The sequence below is a fragment of the Dermochelys coriacea genome, chromosome 2 (assembly GCF_009764565.3).
Source record: "Dermochelys coriacea isolate rDerCor1 chromosome 2, rDerCor1.pri.v4, whole genome shotgun sequence".
NCBI lineage: Eukaryota > Metazoa > Chordata > Testudines > Dermochelyidae > Dermochelys > Dermochelys coriacea.
Window position 1 is genome coordinate 233133317 of NC_050069.1, and position 23459 is coordinate 233156775.

Below are 23459 nucleotides of genomic sequence, written 5' to 3' on the forward strand. Positions count from 1 at the left end.
TTATTATTAGGACCTTACCAGATTCATAGTCCATTTTGGTCAATTTCAAGGTCATAGGATTTTTAAAATAATAAATTTCATGATTTGAGCTATTTAAATCTAAAATTTCACGGTGTTGTAATTGCAGTGGTCCTGACCCAAAAAGGAGTTGTGGATCGGGGGGGGGGGGGTCGCAAGGTTATTGTAGGGGGTGTTACGGATGCTGCTACATCCTTACTTCTGCACTGCTGCTGGTGGCAGCGCTGCCTTCAGAGCTGGGCAGCTGGAGAGCAGCAGCTGCTGGCCAGGAGCCCAGCTCTGAAGGGAAAACCACTGCCAGCAGCAGTGCAGAAGTAAGGATGGCATGGTATGGCATTGCCACCCTTACTTCTGCACTTCGGACTGCAGAGCTGAGCCCTCAATCAGCAGCCGCCACTTTCCAGCTGCCCAGCTCTGAAGACAGCAGCGCAAAAGTAAAGGACAGCATGGTATGGTATTGTCATTCTTACTTCTGCACTGCTGCTGATGGGGCGTCGCCTTTAGAACTGCTGCCCGGCCAACAGGAGCCACTCTCCAACCACCCAACTCTGAAGGCAGTACAGAAGTAGGGATGGCAATATCGCAACCTCCCTAAAATAACTTTGTGAACCCCTGCAACTCCCATTTGGTCAGGAGCCCCAATTTGAGAAACACTGAAAATTTCTCCCCCATAAAATATGTATAGTAGAGGGTAAAAGCACCCAAAAGACCAAATTTCATAGGGGCAGATCAGATTTAATGGTCCATGATGTATTTTTTATGGCTATGAATTTGGTAGGGCCCTAGTTATTATGCCTCTGATTAATTTCTGCAGATTATTAAGCAGCATTTTTCAAGGCCAAGTGCATGCTACAATTATCCATATACATTACTTAAAAACTGAGTAGGTTGTATTAAAGAAACATTAGGTTGAGCAATGTCATTATTATTTGAAGGTATAAAAAGGGCATAATATGAATTTTTTATTTCCATGGAAATATGGTAAACCCAAAAATTAATGCAACAAAAAGGCTAATGCTAAACTTCTGACCCTGCATTGGTTGTTGTAGCACTAAGATTCTCATCAGAATGATGGCAGAAGCTGAGCTGTAGTTGCTAACTGTCCTTGAGCCTTCCTTGCCTTTGCTTATCCCCATTTTAGTTGGATGAAAAGAGATCCTTGACAGACTCTGCAAGAATAGCTCTAGCTAAAGATACAGCCCGAGCATTTTGGTTATGAATTCTGGCCAAGCCTTTAGCATTAAGTACAGATTTTGTTGTTACTCATTTTTAAAGACTTATACATTCAGTTCTCCTTTAAAAAAAGAAAGCAACAATAGATATCTGACATAAGGGAGGGTGGGCTGCAATCCTGGGACTGCTGTTGACTACAGGAGATGCAGCCAGAGGGTAAGAAGGCCCAGAACAGGTCATTTTCAAGTTACATTCATTAGTATCTTACATTATGTTGGTCCTTTCCCAGTGACTTCATTGTACAAGTTTTTTTCATGTGAGGATTTGTGGTAAAATGAACTAATTCATCTAACAGACTTTGATTCTCTCAAAGGCTGATAAAGAGCAATTACTTTCTCTTTTTCAGCACTAAGGGCCAAATTCTGTCTTCAGTTACAACAGCTCAGCCCCAGTGACAGGATATGGCAGGGTATAATGAAAGGCAAAATATGTCCCTAAGAGTCTGTTTAGAAGAGCATGCTTGACTTTAGTCTCAATAATTGAGTCCAATGCGTACACTGATATGAGCCCATTGTGGTGGGGGTATTTTTTGTTGGAGTTCTTCCTCTTATACAGCCCTAATTGCAAAGTAATACTGGATGATTAGGTACAATAATTACATACTAGCTGGTTGTTATAAAGGCTTGTAGCTTCAGCTTTGCAATTTGCAAACTGAATGTCTAGTGATGGGGTTGCCCTCAGAGTTTTAGTGCTCAGAGAGGTAACTTTTGGAGAACATGCAATTAAGGCTACTAGTAAATCTATCACTATGGGGCAGAACCTTACAGAATGGTCGCGGATTGAAGGATACTGATGGCCACATGCCTGTGTTGTGAGTCACACAACGCGACCACACCCCACGAGGATCTCTGGAGGCATTTTGCCTCAGCCATATACAATGCCTTCCTGAGCTCTGGGGAATGCTGGTGGACCCTCGCTGCTTGGGCAGAACGTGTCCACAGCTCCTCTCTGCACCCATCCAGTTCTTCTAGCTAGTGACCTCTCTCCTCTTTGCCAAGATCTGTACTAGCAATGCTAGCTCTGTGAAAGGCTTGCATTCCCAAAGCACAAGGCCTCTTTCAGTGAGCTGCAAAGGGGGGAGAGAAGAGATACTCATGACCCCTCCCTCCCTCGGCACCTATAGAGGATGTACTATTTCTGGCCCTATATATTTAGATACACACATAATACCTGACCTACTTATCAAAAATATTACTAACATGGTATTGAATTTGAATGAGTTATTGTGTTTTGTGATTGAGAGCAAGCTTATATTTGGCATCTCCTGGAGATTTTTTTCTAATTAAATATATAATATTAACATAAGGGCTTGGGTTGGGTTTTTGTAGGTGGGGATGGAAGGTGGTGGAAGGGTTGTTTGTTTTGGGGATAGTATTAGGGTGTTGTTGTTTTTTCATTTAATTTCCTAATTTGTTCTTATAAAAGAAAGGGTAAAGGGAAGAGAGGACAAGAAAATAACCATGCATGTCAAAAGTAAAACAATACACACTTGTTTTTGAATTTCACATTTCACTGAGATGAACACACTGCCAGGAAGCAGAGTTCACAACTCTCTGAACTGGATGATGTATGTCGGGTGTGAGGCGGGGGTAGTTCATATATTTGCTGCTGTTTGGCTGGAAATATTTTTCTGCAAAACTGTGTTATAGATGCACTGCAAAGAAAACAAAACAAAAAAGGTTTTAATCTTTACTCCTACTGAATATATAAATGTCACCTTGAGTTAAAAATGTATACATGTACATATTCACATATATGATTTATTATATAAAAATAAAAAAGCAAAATTAACTAGTTATATGTAAAGCTATTTTATGTATATATCATTATTATTGTCTTTGGTAATTTCCAAGGAAAATGTAATTAATTAAAAATTACAATTAACTACACCATATTTTCTGTATTTTTATTTTACCCAGACATGTATCTTGCTTTGTGTTTTATGGCACCCAGAAAAAAAAAGATGGATTGAGGTGTGCATTCCAACTACAATAGCAAAAAAAGAACAACTCCCTCCCCAAACGTAACTTCCTAGTGATGAATTTAGATGTTAAAACTTTGTGGCAGTAATAATATACATTTGGTATTCAGAGCCTTCACATCTTTGTCATCAGCAGGTTAGGCACTGCCAATTTTCCAGTTCAGTTGAATACCTGTCATTCTATGGAACCCTGTGCAGAGTATTTTACTTTAAAACTAAATAAATAAACTCTCTAAATATTCCTTGATTTAGTTTCCATTTTCATTCTTTCTGGCTCTGACTTTTAGTTTAATGACAAATGGTCTCCACTGAAAACTAATTTTCTTCTGGCTTGTTTCTGGTGTTTCTCAATAGTCGAAAGATATGGTCTGTGAGAAGAATGTGGACACAACTGAGAAGCCCCCTCATACCACCACTTCCCTCCAGCCAACTACCACGAGGTTCAGAGTTTTAACCACCACCAGAGGAGCCACTACATCCCACCTGCCAACCAGCCTGCCCACAGAAGGTGGCTTACCATGAAATGCTTTAGTCTATAATAGTCTTATTTACAATGTAGAAGAGAAAACAAAACTTTTGATCTTTTAAGTTTGCGGGGGGAGGAGGCAGGAGTATTTGTTGGGTTTGTTTGTTTTTGTTTTTGGAGGGAGAAGACTTAGCATGGAGCAAATATCTGAAGGGCTTTGAATGTTTCCAAAACAAGAAGCTTGGATAGTGATGAAAACCAAAGCCCTAATTTTTCTTCTTAGACCAACGACACAAACTCTGTGTCTTCAAACAGCCCTCTCTCAGCTTTTTAATTCTAACTGCTACATCCTGGCTGCCACTACTGCTGTCTTGGCCTTTGTCTCTGCAGAGACTGCCTATTCTCTGCTCCCACTAAGTTGGAGTTATTTGTATTACAGTAATATCTAGAGGTCCCAGCAAGGTTGGAGGCTTTATTGTGTGAGGTGGTGTACAAACATATGGTTAAAGACAGTCAACATTTCGAAGAATTTACAATTATGACGCTTAGAAGGTTATTGGTACTCGTCAGAAAAATCAGGTCTTATGGGCCCGAAGCAAAGCCCATTGAAGTCAATGGAGAGACTTGCATTATTGACTTCAGTGAGCTTTGGAACAGGTCCTGAGGATCCAATGTTGGCCACCTGAAAACAGAGACACTCAAAATTAAAGATTTCTTTTGAAATTTGGCACTAACCTTTTGCGCCAGTACTGACTGCAGTATTCTTTTCCAGAAAGACCCTTTTCTTTAGGGTCCCAAAGCAAAGTAACAGGATTGAGAGATAATGTGGGAACCAACATTTGTAGCTGTTCCTCTGACTTCAGAGCTTAAACCTTGCCATCCTACAGATAAGATATTCTAGCCTCCTGCATCTGGTAGAAATTCAGCTGGATAGAAAAGCTACCTAAAATGAATCAAGTAGCAACTATAAAATATCATGGCAGCTCTTATTCTAGCAGAATTGCCTGTTAATATATGGGAAGCTGTACAGTATGGCCAGAATTTTTTAATAGATTCTGGCAGAAATATTTCTAGCTTCTAAGTGTTAAGCCTAAAACTGAAGATGTTACAAGGTGGGAGTCTATTGATGAAAAGGGCTGGCTTTCATTGCAGCAAAGCAGCAAGAAAAGTTTAGAAACTGTCACTGCAGGATTTGTAGCTTTATTCCTGAATGCTCATTTGCCAATAATGCCCCAGATATTTGGCTCATCAAATATACAAGTAATAAAAGAAATCTGGAAATATATAGAGACTTTGAAACAGGTATATTTTTCCAATGATTTCTTATGGGAACAGTTAATAATTGTTTTGGGGGTTTTTTTACTGTCGACTGCTCCCTGAGTCCTGAATATGTCATGTGACCTACAGAGTCAGTCATACAAATAATCATACTTATATTACATAGGTAAAGGTGCTTTTAAAAGCTATGGGCTAGATCCTCATACCTTTATTCATTTTGAATTCTACCTTACTCCACTGATAGTCCTTTAGATGTCTTAGTACTATTAGAGGAGTACGGTACTACTCAATGTGAAGAAGAGGATCAAGCCCTATATGAGTAGAACACCAAATTCTATTCTGATGGTTAAATCTGTTGGACATTAGAATATCATTAAAGAGATCTATGACCAAATTAAACTAGGTTTCCTGTGTTAGTAATGGTGAATTTCTTTTTTAGATGATACCAAGATAGCACTGCACCTAAAAGATAATGGAGGTAAGAGGTGATTTTTGTGTGTGTGTAAACAATGTCAATAGGTTACATAACTACAGCCTGCTCAGCTTAATTCCTCTAAATCAGAGTGTAGAAATGTCTTATACCAGGTCCCCAAGGGACTTAAATTATCCACATCTCTATGGCAGAGTACCAGGGTAAAAAGGCTAAGCAACTGCTTAGTAAATTAAATGTTTACAACAGTCTTTATAACTCATTAGTGTAACAGTAAAATAACTTTAGCATTGAAAAAGTTGATCTATTAAAGGCAAAAATCTAGGGGAGAAGATGATATGGGGAGTGGGGCTGGTGATAGTTTTTAATAACAGTATTCATATATGTGTTGTGATGTGGTCTATATAAGATACTATAAGCTACAGTATTTGTAGCTTGATGTAACAGGTTAAGTTGTTATCCACATGATTTCTCTGATTAGGCATATAATATTATGGACCCTTTTCAATGGGGCTCTTCAAGAGACCTCACCCCCACAGTCCTCCTGGCAGTATCAGCATCTCAGTTCATGCTCCCTTTGGAATTGTTGAGAGTTTTGCCAATGACTTCAAGAGAAGTAGCACTGAGTCACTAAACATAGCTCATTGAAGCCAATAGAAAGACTCCCATTGACTTCAGTGGGTTTGGATCAGACCCTTAGAGTGAATGCTGATTTGTTCTGCATGATGAAATGCACTGGACCTGCACTGATGTAAAGGGAAGCTTTACTGTTGATACTAGTTACCTTTTACAGTTGTCTTAGGCTTAAAAGAATGTGTGGTGTCCATATGGCCCTTGACATTCTGGATTGATTTTTTGCTGCTTGGTTCACCAGTGATATCCTTGAGTGGATTTTTTATTTAGTTCTCCTCCTCTCATAAGTTAAATATCTCCCTCTGAATCATTTTTCTAGTCACTCATCTGTCTGGATAACATCTTCACCTCACTATCAATAGCAACAGCGCAGCTAGGAATGTATTGAACTTTGCCTCATGCAGGGCTGTTCATTTGTTGTTAATTGACATGGATTTGAAATATTACTGGAAACTCTGAATAAGGTAACTTACAAATTAACCATTTAACCATTTTATTAAAAGGGATACTGCTATGGTTGGTCAGCCCCACATTTGACCTGTTCTTTCCCTTGTTTGTTTTTGAACTTGTTACACTTTGTTTTATCAAAACAAATGCTTCAGTGCGCTTCTTCTTAAAGAGCATAATAATATAAAATTACATCAAACCCAAACAATATATTTTTAAAAAATAAATTCCAGTTCTCTCCCACACTGGGGGAGTTACTTCAAACACTGTATTTGGCTTCCTCCTCTTGCCTAAGATCTGAGAAGGAAATCTCTGAAACAGAAAGCAAAACGTTCAAAATCAAGAGGAAGAACTCAGATGTAGTCCCTTGGTAGAATTTGTGGTATGGCTTTCTTTAAGCCTAGGTAGGCAGTTTCAGTGCATAAAGCTGCTTGATTTCAGAAATAGAAACCAGCAGGTATAGATTCACTTTTCTTGCGTTAGTTCTTGAAATAAAAAAGAAGGTGGTGATATGGACTTCAAACAGTATGAAAGCAAAGTCATTCAGCAGGATTTTTCATTCACATAGTAAACCTAGCTTTTAATCTGGGAAGTTGTTCTTCATGAATCTTCAATTATGCATTGAGTTTTACAATAGCCCTTAGATTAGGCTCTGATAAAACCTCCGTAGCCACAGGTTTGTTCTTTGATACGCTGTGATTTGTCAGCCTTTCATAAAGAGTAGAAGTTTCCAGGTCAACCAAATACAGAGTCTTTAGCTTTTCCAAACTAGATCCTGTAAAACTCAAATCAAAGTGAACCTTTTGTAATGGAAAACTAAACTATATCTGATCAATAATGGCTATAGCTAGATGTGTCCTTGGATGATAACAGTCAACAGATGGTTAGATACAACAAAAGGATTCTGTATAAATTCTGACACATTTCAGAGTAGCAGCCGTGTTAGTCTGTATTCGCAAAAAGAAAAGGAGTATTTGTGGCATCTTAGAGACTAACAAATTTATTTGAGCATAAGCTTTCGTGAGCTACAGCTCACTTCATCGGATGCATACAGTGGAAATGCATCCGATGAAGTGAGCTGTAGCTCACGAAAGCTTATGCTCAAATAAATTTGTTAGTCTCTAAGGTGCCACAAGTACTCCTTTTCTTTTTGTATAAATTCTGCATTTCCCCTTTGACTGGAATTTATGAAGCCAAATTTTATCAAGCAAAAATTAAAATTTTAAAGCAGACTCCATTTGTAGGTCAAACTGCCCTCACCTTTTAGTTATATGAGAAAATCACTTGTAATTTAGTGCTATACCCATTCACATATAACCTTGTGTGGCACCTTTTACCATAAATTCCAATTTAGCTTTTATCTATTTCTTCTGCATTTGTTCTTCCATTACTGCCAGTTACCCGTATGCACGTCTAAGGATTTTTTATAGTCGGCTAGCTTAACGTCACACTTGTTAACTCTTCATTCTCTTAAAAGTTTTCAAACTTGAAAAACCTGGTTTAAAAGTTTAGGAAAATTAAGATGTTCTTGTACAATAGCATTGCTTTTTTATATTTTATGTTATAAAAGCCCTTCAATCCATTGTTGTTCTTATTTTCCTTTAACTTCATGTGTACCAAAGCTAACATATTTCAAAAGCAGTTATCTAATTTTTCATAAAGGAAGCAGGCAGCTGGCAATAATGTTACAGTAATAGCCCTTTCATGTTGAGAATTCTTGGGTGCGTGATTTAGAATCACTTATTCAGGGAAGCTAAAAAATGGAATTTAAATACTTTGGTTCATGTAGGATGAACTAAGCTTTTCTAGTTTAAAATTATTTATGATTGAGTGAGCCCCTTTTTCATTGAACTAGTTCAAACTGAATTTAGATGAAAACAACAGATAATTGTCCCAGAGTTCTATATATTTGTTTTGATCTTTTTTAGATAGCTCATTACCATGATCTGCTAGCTGTAGATTCTTCACTTCTCTTGAGTTTGAGCACTGAGAAAGATAGGATTTATGTGTAAGGCAATGGCCATGAGACCAACTGTTTCCATTTTCCATTAGTCAGAATATCTTCTTAAAGAATAAACTTCCATTTGAGAACTACCAAGCTCTCTGATGTGCTACTGTGAAATTCGCCCTTGAGCAGAAGACCAACAAAAGGCCTGTATGAGCATGTCTGTATTGCAAAGAAAAACCCTTGATGTCAAGTCTCAGAGCCCAAGCCAATTTGCAGGGATCAGGCTGAGAGGTTAAACATATCAGTGTAGACATTCCTGCTCGGGCAGGAGCCCAGGCTCTGAGACCGTCACCCCTTGCCGGGTTTCAGATCCCAGGCTCCAGCCTAAGCAGGAATGTCTACATTCTTATAAATAACCCGAGCTCCGTAAGCCCAAGTCATTTGACCCAGGCTCTGAGATTCAGCACCACAGGGTTTTCTTTGCATTTTGTAGATACACCCCATGCCACTTATGTCCTACTTAAGCTCTCAAAACCATGTTTTAGCTGGAAGTGAGTGTTGTATAAGACATCTGCCAGCCTTTTGTATAGGGTGAAATACAGTGTGTGTAGTATGCATATGGCCATCAAACAAAATCAAGTTTTGCAGTCTTGGGAAAAAGACATGAATACTGTTGCATATATTTGGTACAATACAGTGTTTATTAAAAAAGCAATATAAGACTGGACTTTTGCAATGGAGCCTAAGGGTTTTAGAGAAACAAGGTGGATGAGGTAATATCTTTTATTGGACCAACTTCTGTTGGCGAAAGAGACAAGCTTTTGAGCTTTCTCTGAGCTCTTCTTCAGGACTGGGAAATGTACTCAAGGTGTCATAGCTAAATACAAAGTGGAACAAATTGTTTAGCATAAGTAGTTAACACATATTTCCAACTCCCATTGGAATTTGAGCACCTAACTGCCTTTGAAAATCCCAGTCTAAATTTATGCACACATAATAATAAATTTGGATAGGGCCCAGTCCTTCCCTTCTTGTGCACCCTAAACTCCAGTTGAAACCTATGATTATGTTTATTATATTGATACCTGCTAATCATTATCTTAAAAGTATTTTCTTTTAACATACTAAGTTTCTGCATGATTCAAAAAAAGATGCTTAGAATTGCTCAGTTAGTGATAGCATGGCACATTCGAGAGCTATATTACTACTATTTCAGGGAGGTGGACCCTGCACAGGCTAAGATCCACCATTCATGGCTTTGTTGTTATTCCCTCAGATCGTGGCTTGCCCAAAAGAAATAGTACCCCTGCCCTCTGACTAATCGGCTCTGATGCCAAGTACACCTGTAGGCCAAGAAGTCAAAAAGCCATGGTTCAGTCTTCCTTTTCCAAGTCTTTTCCTGCGAGAAGGGGAGGGTATTAGCTCTAGTCTGCATTTTGGCAAAACTCCAAATGGGATTTGACTCTACAATTTAATAGGTCTACATTTTTATAGGTCTAACCCTGAGTTTCTCAGCTGTTTAAAAACATTTGAGTTCTGACATAATTGCAGAGTTTATGCAGTTCATGGTAGCAAAGAATTTCCCCAGTGGAGACTTGACAGAGTATCCAACTGTTCTTTATTTTATTGATGCTGTGCTGTGTTTGTTTAAAAACAGTCTTATCAATAAGCAGCTTTAGGACTGTGTCATTAGTGATGGAAACAGCAATCAGAAAAAATAGAGAGATGCTACCAGAGCTCAAAGATAAGAAAAAGAGGGGTATGGGGGGGGGAGTGTATTAATAGGATAAGGACAAGTAGGTGGGGCTTGTGAAAAGCAATTAGCCACCCAGACTATCAAATAAACCAGCAAGAAAATTGTCTTGTGCACATACTTTACTGGTCCTTTAACAAATCAAAAATAACTTGTCATTTGTGATGTGAAACCAAGTATCTAGGTCAGAGGTGGGCAAACTACGGCCCACGGGCCACATCCGGCCCGCGGGACCCTCCTGCCTGGCCCCTGAGCTCCTGGCCTGGGAGGCTAGTCCCCGGCCCTTCCCCTGCTGTTCCCCCTCCCCTGCAGCCTCAGCTCACTGTGCCGCTGGTGCTGTGCTCTGGGCGGCGGGGCTGAGAGCTCCTGGGGCAGCGCAGCTGCAGGGCATGGCATGGCTACCGGTGCTCCAGGCAGTGCGGTAAGGAAGCGGGGGGGGAGTTGGATAGAGGGCAGGGGAGTTTGAGGGGGTGGGCAGGGGGCTGGGGTGTGGATAAGGGTCGGGGCAGTCAGAGGGCAGGGAACAGGGGGGTTGAATGGGGGCAGGGGCCCCCGGGGGGCAGTCAGGAAGGAGAGGAGGGGTTGGATGGGGCAGCGGGGGGGCATTCAGGGACTGGAGGTCAAGGTGCAGTCAGGGGACAGGGAGCAGCGGGTGGTGAATGGGGCAGAAGTCCCCGGGGGGCCATCAGGGGACAGGGAACGGGGGGGATTGGATGGGGTTGGAGTCCCGGGTGGGGCGGGGGGGGCATCAGATGGCAAGAAGCAGGGGGGTTTGGATAGGGGTCAGGGGCCAGGCCACGCCTGGCTGTTTGGGGAGGCAAAGCCTCCCCTAACTGGCCCTCCATACAATTTTGGAAACCCGATGTGGCCCTCAGGCCAAAAAGTTTGCCCGCCTCTGATCTAGGTAAATTTGCATATTTACTTAAGCTAACAAATGCCCTGTGCTGCTGGATAGCTCCACTTTGCTATCTCAGCAGTATCAGCCCAACCAATTATCAAGCCATTTCTCCTCTAGCACTTCCAAGTAATGAATTTGTTCACATAATCAAACTCTCTAGACTAGTTAAAGTTGGAATAGGGTCTTGAATACATCCCAGAGCACTCCTGTTTTTTTCAGTTTTATATGAAATATAGTCAGAGTTGGACTATAAACTCAAAATGTTTTGCTAACTGCAGTTCATTGGTATACAATTTCAGTCCATGTGCTTGGAAGAAGAAGCCACTGTTTCCTGAGAAAGGGTAATGGGAAATCTACTGTAGCATGTGGCTGTGAGCAACATTCTTCCTTCCCAAAACAGCCTATGTATGAACCAAAGGCATTAAAGGGGAAATATATAGTCTATTAAATAAAATACCTCTGGCTGCTGTTAGATCTAGGTATCTACTAGATAAGAGGATGGCAGCATCCATCTTAGCAAACAGTGGGGATTGAACCAGAGACCTCCAAAGCTGAGACTTTACAGCTTGAGCTAAGGAGCCAGCCTGCATAGTTGGGGGCTGTAACAGACTCACATTCTCTGTGTATCAGACCCAGAGGGGAACATGTTATATGTATGGGTATGTCTACATTGCAGCTGGAAGTGAGCTTGGACCCAAGGGGTAGGGTTGACCTCATGTGGCTAGCTCGAGACTCCACTGGCACTACAATGTCTGTGCTGCTATTTTAGTACACAAGTGAGAGCCCCACTACCACTAATCTATACCCAGGCTGGGAGGCTTGCTCCCAGACAAAGTGTAGATGTACCCACTGATTGGTGAATTATGCTGGCTATTACTAAAGCAAGTACAAACAATGAGTGCCAGCCATCGGCTGAGTTGTGAGCAACGCAGAGTGGGACCCTCCTACCAGGAGTTCCTGGAGGCATTGTGCCTCAAATAAACAGTGGCCACATGAAGCCCCTATCAATACTTGTTTGGAATCATTCTCCCAACCAGCCCTTTCTTCATGTTAACAATTGGGCATGAGTGATGGATACCTCTAACCTATGCTCAGTTTTAAAAGTGCTTCTCCGTATTCTACCAATCATTATTCCTGGAAATATAGTCACCTGTGGGATATGCTAGAACCCCCACATGCACCAGTACTGCAGAGGACTCAGACCCTAAGAAGATGACACAGCTAAATTGACATGTTCATAAGGATCAAAATCAGTCACCACTATTCAAATCCTGACAAAACCAACCACTCACAGCCTTCTGACATGCACGGAGCTCAAGGAAAAGTGAAACAAACATTCACAATCCCCATCAGCAGCATTCGAAAAATTCCTCCTTAACCCTTAAAGACAAGCCCTGGTTTAGCACAAAGTATGGCAGATACATGGCATGAGTGTGCTGCCTAGGAACTCTTCATGCAGTCCAAGCACAGCTAATGCTGACAAGATGGGGGCAGGCGGATCTTGATATTTTTAGCCGTAATGTTTTGTAAAATCAGTCTATCCTGTGCCAACTCTGTTTTCTGAGACATGGGGCTTGACAGCTGTTCCTTTTATAAAATAAATTCTCAATATTGTGCTGCAATACCTAAATCATTTTACTTAAAAATTGTAAGTATTCTCTGCAATGGTGAAAGGAATTAATTATATTCTTAGCCACAGATAATGCAGCAGTAATTTTGCATGGTGCCATGAGTTACTGAGGCCATGCTTTATTATTTGGAAATAAAAATAATGACTTGTCGAACTGATTTCAGAGTAGCAGCCGTGTTAGTCCGTATTCGCAAAAAGAAAAGGAGTACTTGTGGCACCTTAGAGACTAACAAATTTATTTGAGCATAAGCTTTCGTGAGCTACAGCTCACTTCATCGGATGCATTTGGTGGAAAATACAGAGGGGAGATTTATATACACACACAGAGAACATGAAACAATGGATTTTATCATAAACTCTGTAAGGAGAGTGATCACTTAAGATGAGCCATCACCAGCAGCAGGGGGGAGAAAGGAGGAAAACCTTTCATGGTGACAAGCAAGGTAGGCTATTTCCAGCAGTTAACAAGAACAAATTAATTCCAATTTAGCAGTCTCTCACTGGAGTCTGTTTTTGAAGTTTTTTTGTTGAAGGACAGCCACCCTCAGGTCTGTAATCGAGTGACCGGAGAGATTGAAGTGTTCTCCAGTTGGTTTTTGAATGTTATAATTCTTGACATCTGATTTGTGTCCATTTATTCTTTTACGTAGAGACTGTCCAGTTTGACCAATGTACATGGCAGAGGGACATTGCTGGCACATGATGGCATATATCACATTGGTAGAGCGCAGGTGAATGAGAGACTGCTGAATAGGAATTAATTTGCAAACTGGATACAATTAACTTAGGCTTGAATAGAGACTGGGAATGGATGAGTCATTACACAAAGTAAAACTATTTCCCCATGTTATTTCTCCCCCCCACCCCACCCCCCACTGTTTCTCAGATATTCTTGTTAACTGCTGGAAATAGCCTACCTTGCTTGTCACCATGAAAGGTTTTCCTCCCTCCCCTTCCCCGCTGCTGGTGATGGCTCATCTTAAGTGATCACTCTCCTTACAGTGTATATGATAAAACCCATTGTTTCATGTTTCTGTGTGTGTATATAAATCTCCCCTCTGTATTTTCCACCAAATGCATCCGATGAAGTGAGCTGTAGCTCACGAAAGCTTATGTTCAAATAAATTTGTTAGTCTCTAAGGTGCCACAAGCACTCCTTTTCTTTTTGCGACATGTCGAACTGTAATCCAGCACAAGATCTTTTAACGGGATGGTAATTAACTTGTCACCACTATAATATTTATGCAACAAAAAATGGTCTTGTATATTTTCAAGTGTTGTTCAATTTTTTTATGGTTCGATCCTTGTTAATTATCAGGCTCTTAGGCATGCAGTACTGTTTGGTTCAACAAATGTGAGCTGTACGCTTTAAATCCAGCCTGCTTGTCCAAGGACTAGTTTAAATTCTCAGCCAGAGGATAAAGTGCTGAACTCATCCATCCTGGAGAAACAACATCACAGATTACATTTCCTGAAAGTAAAGATTATTAATGTAATAGGTCTGATAAATTGCTTTCACTTCAGTTTGCTTCCTGGTGCTTTGGGGAGTGCCCAAAAGAGCCTTAAGCTAAAGTATGTGGATTTTCTCTAGTATTTTCATATCTTCACTGCTCACCAGTTTTGCTGTCATCATCTTCTTACTGCAGTTATCCTCACAGTAAATATGGGAAATAAGGGGTAAATTACCCAGAGAGTCGATACATATAACTACAAAGTCTGCCCAAAAAATAAAGCCATTGTTATTTTCTATGCAGAGAATGCATGTCAGACCCTGGCTTTGCCACAGAAGCCTTGTCTACACAAACAAACTGTAGTGGTTTAAGATATGGTGTAATGTTTAAGCGGTTTAGCTAAAGTGAAACATCTGTGTGTGTAGACACTTACCTCGATTTAAGCCTGGCTTACGCTGGTTTAATTTGCCTCTGCTGCTGACATATCTATTATTGTAAACCAGATGCAAGACCACACACACAGTTGTGCTGGTCTAACTGAATCAATTTAACACCACCCATTTAATTAAACTACTGTATTAAACTACTGTATTAAACTTGTATGTGTAAGCCAGGCCAAAGTGTTTTGCTGGAGAGCGGACAGGGGAGTAGAGAATTAGGCACTGTCCAGACTGAATGCTTTTCCTTTAAAATTTCCCACTTTTGTTCTCACCAGTACAGCTCGGAGCCCTGTATATACTAACATTCTCATCCTTGCTACCATTGGTGAGCGACACAGTTGTTTGTGGAAAATTTGTAGGGAAGACTAGTGCAGATACACCCTGAGTTAAAAGTGCTGTAAAGCTTTATGCCTTCACAGGGAAAATATAATGAATGCCTCAGGGAGCACTAGAGGCAGCTTTAGAAAGAAGGTAGCATGCATAGGCCCAGTAGCTGTACCTAACCTCAACTGGCAGGCAGAGGAGACAGTGCCTTGGCCACACTTAATCCAGCTAGCCACACTCCCTTGGGGATGAAGAGCGCAGGCAGGTGATTTGCCAGGCCAAATGACACAGCACACAATTGAGTCCCTTTGAGCCTGTCAGACAGACTAAAGTTATTTCTAGTACAAGCCCCTGGAGGTTTTGGTGTGTATCTAGCGCAGAACAATGCAGTAATTTGCACCATTAGCCTATACCAATAGAGCATTGGCACCCAGCAAACTAGAGCGGTGGTTCTCAACCAGGGGTACGCATACCTATGGGGGTACATCAACTCATCTAGATGTTTGCCTAGTTAAACAACAGGCGACATAAAAAGCACTGGCCAAGTCAGAACAAACTAAAATTTCATACAGACAATGACTTGTTTATACTGTTCTATATACCGACAGGTTTCAGAGTAGCAGCCGTGTTAGTCTGTATTTGCAAAAAGAAAAGGAGGACTTGTGGCACCTTAGAGACTAACAAATTTATTTGAGCATAAGCTTCATGAGCTACAGCTCACTTCATCGGATGCGTTCAGTGGAAAATACAGTGGGGAGATTTATATACATAGAGAACATGAAACATTGGGTGTTACCATACACACTGTAACAAGAGAGTAATCACTTAGAGTGAGCTATTACCAACAGGAGAGTGTGGGGGGGAACCTTTTGTAGTGATAATCAAGGTGGGCCATTTCCAGTAGTTGACAAGAACGTCTGAGGAACAGTGGCGGGTGGAGGGGGGGAATAAACATGGGGAAATAGTTTTACTTTGTGTAATGATCCATCCACTTCCAGTCTCTATTCAAGCCTAAGTTAATTGTATCCAGTTTGCAAATTAATTCCAATTCAGCAGTCTCTCGTTGGAAGTTTTTGAAGTTTTTTTGTTGAAGGATAGCCACCCTCAGGTCTGTAATAGAATGATCGGAGAGATTGAAGTGTTCTCCAACTGGTTTTTGAATGTTATAATTCTTGACATCTCATTTGTGTCCATTTATTCTTTTACATAGAGACTGTCCAGTTTGACCAATGTACATGGCAGAGGGGCATTGCTAGCACATGATGCCATATATCACATTGGTAGATGTGCAGGTGAATGAGCCTCAGATAGTGTGGCTGATGTGATTAGGCCCTATGATGGTGTCCCCTGAATAGATATGTGGACAGAGTTGGCAACGGGCTTTTTTGCAAGGATAGGTTCCTGGGTTAGTGGTTCTGTTGTGTGGTGTGTGGTTGCTGGTGAGTATTTGCTTCAGATTGGGGGGCTGTCTGTAAGCAAGGACTGGCCTGTCTCCCAAGATCTGTGAGAGTGATGGGTCGTCCTTCAGCATAGGTTGTAGATCCTTGATGATGCGTTGGAGAGGTTTTTGTTTGGGGCTGAAGGTGATGGCTAATGGCATTCTGTTATTTTCTTCGTTGGGCCTGTCCTGTAGTAGGTGACATACTGTACAATGAAATGTAAGTACAATATTTATATTCCAACTGATTTATTTTATAATTATATGGTAAAAATGATAAAATAAGCAATTTTTCAGTAATAATGTGGCTGTGACACTTTTGTATTTTTATGTCTGATTTTGTAAGCAAGTAGTTTTTAAGTGAGGTGAAACTTGGGCATACACAAGACAAATCATAGAATCATAGAATATCAGGGTTGGAAGGGACCTCAGGAGGTCATCTAGTCCAACCCCTGCACAAAGCAGGACCAAACCCCAACTAAATCATCCCAGCCAGGGCTTTGTCAAGCCTGACCTTAAAAACTTCTAAGAAAGAAGATTCCACCACCTCCCTAGATAACACAATTCCAGTGCTTCTCCACCCTCCTAGTGAAAAAGTTTTTCCTAATATCCAACCTAAACCTTCCCCACTGAAACTTGAGACCATTACTCCTCATTCTGTCATCTGCTACCACTGAGAACAGTCTAGATCCATCCTCTTTGGAACCCCCTTTCAGGCAGTTGAAAGCAGCTATCAAATCCCCCCTCATTCTTCTCTTCTGCAGACTAAACAATCCCAGTTCCCTCAGCCTCTCCTCATAAGTCCTGTGTTACAGTCCCCTAATCATTTTTGTTGCCCTCCGCTGGACGCTTTCCAATTTTGCCACATCCTTCTTGTAGTATAGGGCCCAAAACTAGACACAGTACTCCAGATGAGGCCTCACCAATGTCGAATAGAGGGGAATGATCACGTCCCTCGATCTGCTGGCAATGCCCCTACTTCTACATCCCAAAATGCCATTGGCCTTCTTGGCAACAACAGCACACTGTTGACTGTTGACTCATATCCAGCTTTTCGTCCACTGTAACCCCTAGGTCCTTTTCTGCAGAACTGCTGCCTAGCCCTTCGGTCCCTAGTCTGTAGTGGTGCATGGGATTCTTCCTTCCTAAGTGCAGGACTCTGCAGTTGTCCTTGTTGAACCTCATCAGATTTCTTTTGGCCATTCCTCTAATTTGTCTAGGTCTCTCTGTATCCTATCCATACCCTCCAGCATATCTACCACTCCTCCCAGTTTAGTGTCATATGCAAACTTGCTGAAAGTGCAATCCACGCCATCCTCCAGATCATTCAGATATCTGAAAGGGGTACAGTAGTCTGGAAAGGTTAAGAGCCACTGAACTAGAGAACCATGGCACTACAGAGCCTGTTCATGTCCAGCATCCTGAATAAAGAATCCCTTTGGGCTTTCTACTTCCAAGTCTTCTTGATTCCAGTCCAGAGCAGACTGAGTGAAACTAAGTGACTTGTCCATGGTCAAACAGAAAATCTGTGGCAGAGCCAGAAATTGAACCCAGATCTCCTGGGTCACAGTTTGTAGTACTTGAATAAGACCATCTTTCCTCCCTTACATGCAGGGGGGAAGATAATTTTAAGACATTATCTTAACCACAAATGCAGTGGCAAATTACTGCCACAGCCAATTTGGGGGACTCCAGGAATGCATTCACACCCTGCTATATGTATCTCATTGTGCTGGTAGGGCTAGTGCCATGGTGTAATAACAGCATCATGCTAGAAATATGAATCTTGAAAATAGTACCCTGGTGTGGTGATCACTCTGGGCTGCTAATGTGAATCCTCCATTTTTGTATGCAGTGCTCTTGTAGCTCTGATGGTCCCAAGATGTTAGCAAGACAAGGTGGGAGAGGTAATATCTTTTACTAGAGCAACTTCTCTTGGGGAGAGACAAGCTTCCAAGCTTATGCAGAACTCTTCTTCAGATCTGTAAGTTCGAAAGCTTGTCTCACTCACCAACAGAAGCTGGTCCAATAAAAGATATTTACATCACCCACCTTGTCTCTCTAATGTGAATCCTGTCATTCTGGGCCTGTTCGGTGCATCCTAATATACTGAGAGCATGATTTTTGGCCACTAGAGGAGAAGTATAAATCTTAATGTTAGTAGTCGGCTGTTTCGATCTTACTCTACACTGAGCCTGGGAGTTTTAATTTTGGCATGTGTATCCTGATGCCAATCTAGGAAGGCAGTAGAGTTTGGAAATAAGGTGAATACAGGGCCAGCCTTACGGGTGGGGGGGCCATGGTCGGGGGGGTGCTGTGATCAAGAGGCAAGGAGCAGGGTGAACCTGGGGTGCCATGCCATGAAAGGGAGCTCGGGGCAATGGAGAGGAGGCAGCAGGGTCCAGGGACAATGTGGGGGATTCCTCTGCCAATTTGGCCTTGCCCCCCCCCCACACACGCTTTTACAAGGTTCTAGCACCATTGGGCTCCCCACAGCAAACCGTCTCCCTGGGCAGCTGCCACAGCTTTTACCACTGCCTGGCTAAGAAGCAGGGCCTTGGGGGAGAGGAGGAGCAGGGGATGGGGCACCATGGCGAAGGAGTATGGGGGACCCAAAAGTTCTTTGTGCCTAGGTCCCCAATACATCTTAATCCACTTCTGCATAAATTTATTACTCCTTGTGCAGCCAAGCAAATAACAGTGAAGCAGAAAGCTCAAAAGTATTAATGAATGCTAAAGGAATTACTTCAACCCAAAACAAGGACATCATACTCCATTACAGTGAAGAAAGATGGAAGTCGAGAGCATTAAGTTGTTGCAACAGCAGTAAATGCACTGTTATGGATGTTCCTTTGATTCTCTGTAGGGTTCTTCAAACTGTAAATCTCTCTCTGCTTTCCCAACATGTAAGATCCTAAACCATCTGTTTTCTGAGATGACTGCAGATAGTTCCCCCATCAGCCATGTGTGGTAACTAAACAATCCTTGGGGCTGTCTTGCAACTTCTTTACAGCTAAGCATTATGCACTAGGAGGAGCATTTCTGCTCTTGCCCTGCCCAGTGGGGAGAGAGGGAACATGTGGGAAAGAACCTTTGCCTGGTGATTCCCAGAAGATTCCGTTACGGGGAAGCAGCTATTTCGTATCTCCTGAAATTCCTGGGAAAGGGGGCAATTGGACCAAGTAGGGAGCAAGAAGTAGCTTAGGAGAGAACACTGTGGGAATGATAGGTTTCAGAGTAGCAGCCTTGTTAGTCTGTATTCGCAAAAAGAAAAGGAGTACTTGTGGCACCTTATGTTAGCCTAGGTGCATTAGTATTTTGAATGGATGACTGAGGTTGTAGTGCAATGTGGTGAGAGGGGCTCAGTGTCTCAACTTCAGATACAGAACTGAAATCTCCCAGTGTTTGAGGGTGTAACCCTGCAACTTCCCCAAAAGCAGAAAATACGCAGCCCCTAAACCCAGCTCTCAGCATATCCCTCTTTCCCCAAGACCTCAAGATTTGCAGATTGCACTATTTTTCACAAACAGGTGAGTGGATTTTTTGTAAAGCTCAGGGCCCGCCCTGGAGAATACTCTACCAGCCCCATTCTCTTATAAAACACAGGGGCTCATAGGGTGCAGCCATGCATTGGCCATGTGAGGCATTAAATGACCTAACAACTATAGGTCTTTAGAAGTCTCCAATTTCTGTGATTCCATAATAATTGTGTGATTAAAACCCTTTGTCATGTGCGATTATGGGACAAAGGACTCATCTGTAAAACTTCCATAGCTCAGCAGTTTCCATGTAAGGTGCAAGGGTACATTTCCATCTGCTCTGAAAAAAATGATTATGAAAAAAATGGGACCTTCCCCCAGGACAAGCCTGTTCTTTGTCTGTACTCTGTCATTTCTGCTTATTTTAGTCTCTCTCTTTAGGATCAGCACTCTAGATTGTGAGCTCTTTGGTGATCAGACCTGTCAGTTGAAGTGTGTGTAAAGTTTCCCCCACCACCACCACTCTTTGATGCTATATACATAAAATAATAATAATGTATTAACATATTTTAATATTCCTAAGCCAGTACTGGAAAGAGCTTGTTTATTAAGAACATGCGGGTATTACTATTGCTTTTGCATTAATATTACTAATACATAATAAAAGTACTGCATGGTTTCTCAGCCAGCACAATCTCCATGCTACAATCCTTTGCTTAAAAAATCAAACCCAATCCTGAAACATTCATTTTTTCATCCTTACTCATGCAAATTGTGCCAATCAGAGTTCTATCATTGACTTCAAGAAAAGCAGGAACAAGCCGAAAATCAGCAAAGACAAAACCAACAAAACAAAAACAAAACAAAAAAAAACCTTCACCAAGTGGCATATTCACACAAAGACCCTGAAAAACGCATTGTACGTTCTATTTCTTTAACATTTAAATTACTATAGGACAGTGATTCTCAAAGCCGGTCCGCCGCTTGTTCGGGGAAAGCCCCTGGCGGGCCGGATCGGTTTGCTTATCTGCCTCGTCCGCAGGTTCGACCGATCGCAGCTCCCACTGGCCGCGGTTCGCCGCTCCAGGCCAATGGGGGCTGCGGGAAGGGCAGCCAGCACATCCCTTGGCCTGCGCTGCTTCCCGCAGCCCCCATTGGCCTAGAGCGGAGAACCACGGCCAGTGGGAGCTGCGATTGGCCGAACCTGCGGACGCGGCAGATAAACAAACAGGTCCGGCCTGCCAGGGGCTTTCCCCGAACAAGCGGCGGACCGGCTTTGAGAACCACTGCTATAGGACACTAACTCATTAGTTCCAGAAATCAGTGTAAATATGTGATGGTGCTTTATGCTACTACAATTACTCATGTGAATAGTCTTTCATTAATCTGAATAGCCCAATAAATTCATTATTTTAGAATGATCATTAATAATACATTATAGCATTGCCACATGGCCTAACAGCAAATGCATTTTTAAAGCACTCACAGGAAAACAATTTCAATGCCCATCTTGTATTCCTTTGTAATGAAATTAGGGCCTGATTCTGCAAGTCTACTCATCAGAGTAGTCCTTTTAACTAGTCACACTAATACCAACAGGAGTTTTACCATTGGCTTTAATGGGATTACTTAAGTCAGTAAGGGTTATAGCATCAGCCCTTAATAATTTTTGGTGTTAAACTGGACTCACCCTGAAATACAATTTCAACCTTAATTTTTTTTAAAGAAAGGTTTTGTTTGTGTATTTCACTGTTTGTTTGGTTTGGTTTTATTAAGAACTAACAGTTTAACTTGGATTAGCTCATAAAATATCCAGGTAGGGGACCCATAGATAGATCTCTAATAGATCTTGTGAGGTCATCAAAGCAGGGCTTCCCTCCTGCATGTTTCATAGCAAGCCCACAGAAGGGGGATAGAATCATAGAAACGGAGGGCTGGAGGGGACCTCTGTAGTCCAGCCCCCTACACTGAGGCAGGATTAATTCTGAGAGAGATATGGGAGCAGAGGAGGAGGAAATCTAAGAGGCTTTTGTCCACAAAGAAAAATGTACTCCCTTATGTTTTGTATGTAGAAAATTTTAAGGGTTTACAATGTTTAATGTGGATTACAAATTTCACCTTTTTTGCCCTTCTACATCTCTCAAGGTCTTCTGTGTCCCCTCTAACTCTGCTGTGCTTCCCCACATCTCCCGCAAATTCCCTTGAGGCCTTGTGCCCCATTCCACATAGCCCACAGGTGTTATCAGGAGATCAGTTTACATTGATAAACTTTTAAACATTATTTTTAAATGCCTCAATATATAAGTGAAGAAGAGTTCTGTGTGGATGTGACCTGGGCCATAGCCAGGAGTAACTGGAAAAGGGAAAAAACCCACAAATAAACAAAAATGAAAATGCATCCTGCCACTTTCAGGTGCACACGTATGTACAGCTATATTGGGATTTATGAGCAGGGCTTTTTGGAGCCTGGTCTAAAATATAAGGGCAAACTGATAAGAAGGGCTGGCTTGCTTCAACTTAGGCCTAAAAAAGAAATGCATAACTTAGAAAATTTCTTGCAAAAAAAAATAAGTTGTTGGTGTAGCTCCTCAGTTCCTCCTTGCTTCCTGGTCTGGAAGTTCACTAACTCTGTCCTATGGGGGTGGGCAGACGAGGCTCCCACTGAAGAAATAGTAGTAGACCTTCAGGGATTTTCCCTTAGCCTTCCACTGTCTCCTCTTTATATTTCTGCTCTAATGAATTCCTAGTTAGCCCCTTCCCTTCCTTCCTACATTACTGAAGGGCAAGTGCCCTCACGATCTCTCTCTATTATAATAATAGCATAGTGGAAAGCTAGCATCAAGCTGAACTATGGAGCAGATCTTGTAGGCAGTATACTATAGTACTGTCTGTCATGTACATTGTTCTATGGAGCAAAATGGTTAGTGTGCTATAGGGAGGTGAATGCTATAAATACAGTGTGACAAAGCTCTGTTCTTGCCTCCGTGGGTCCTGCGTTTCCTGGCGGATTTCACTAGCCTCAGAGGCTCACTGTGACCCTCCACGTAACCGTTCTTTCTCTAGAGACAAGGGTCACAGTCTACTGAGCCATTTTCATCATAAGCCAGCGAGGGAGGTGAGGAGAAGTTATCCTTCCTTGCACAGTCTCTGTTGTCTCCCAGTCTCAGTGATTAAACAGGGGCAAAGGTGATTGTGAGGGAGCCCGGGCTCCAGCCCAGGGACCCTAATAGTATCAGCTATGGTAGCTGACCTTTTAGAAATATGACATGTACAATTTTCTGGCTACTTCCCCCACAGCAGCCCTCACTTCCTCAAGCTCCACTTCACCCTTACCTCAGGGCCTCCTTCCTTGTGCCTGATATGATGTGTACTACTCAGCCTCTCCAACAGCACAACTTCTTGCCACAGTTCCTGACATGCACACCCACTTGAGCGACTGGAGGCTTTTAACTAGTTTCAGCCAGCCCCTGATTGGCTTCAGGTGTCCCAATGAACATAGCATTCTCCCTGCCTTCTGGAAAGTTCTTAATTGGGCCCAAGTGTGTTAATTGACCTGGAGCAGCTTCCATTTCACTTAACCTGGTACCAGGGATTTGTTTAGCCTGGAGCTAA

General features: G+C 41.9%; 1 protein-coding gene across 1 annotated transcript in view; it reads left to right on the plus strand.

The window, feature by feature from the left end:
* Positions 1-23459, plus strand: part of PLXDC2 (plexin domain containing 2) — a 390541-nt gene that overhangs the window by 339836 nt on the left and 27246 nt on the right. The window contains exons 11-12 of the mRNA XM_038393403.2: positions 3587-3740; positions 5416-5454. Of these exons, the coding sequence (XP_038249331.1) occupies positions 3587-3740; positions 5416-5454 (193 nt within the window). The remainder of the gene's footprint in view (positions 1-3586; positions 3741-5415; positions 5455-23459) is intronic.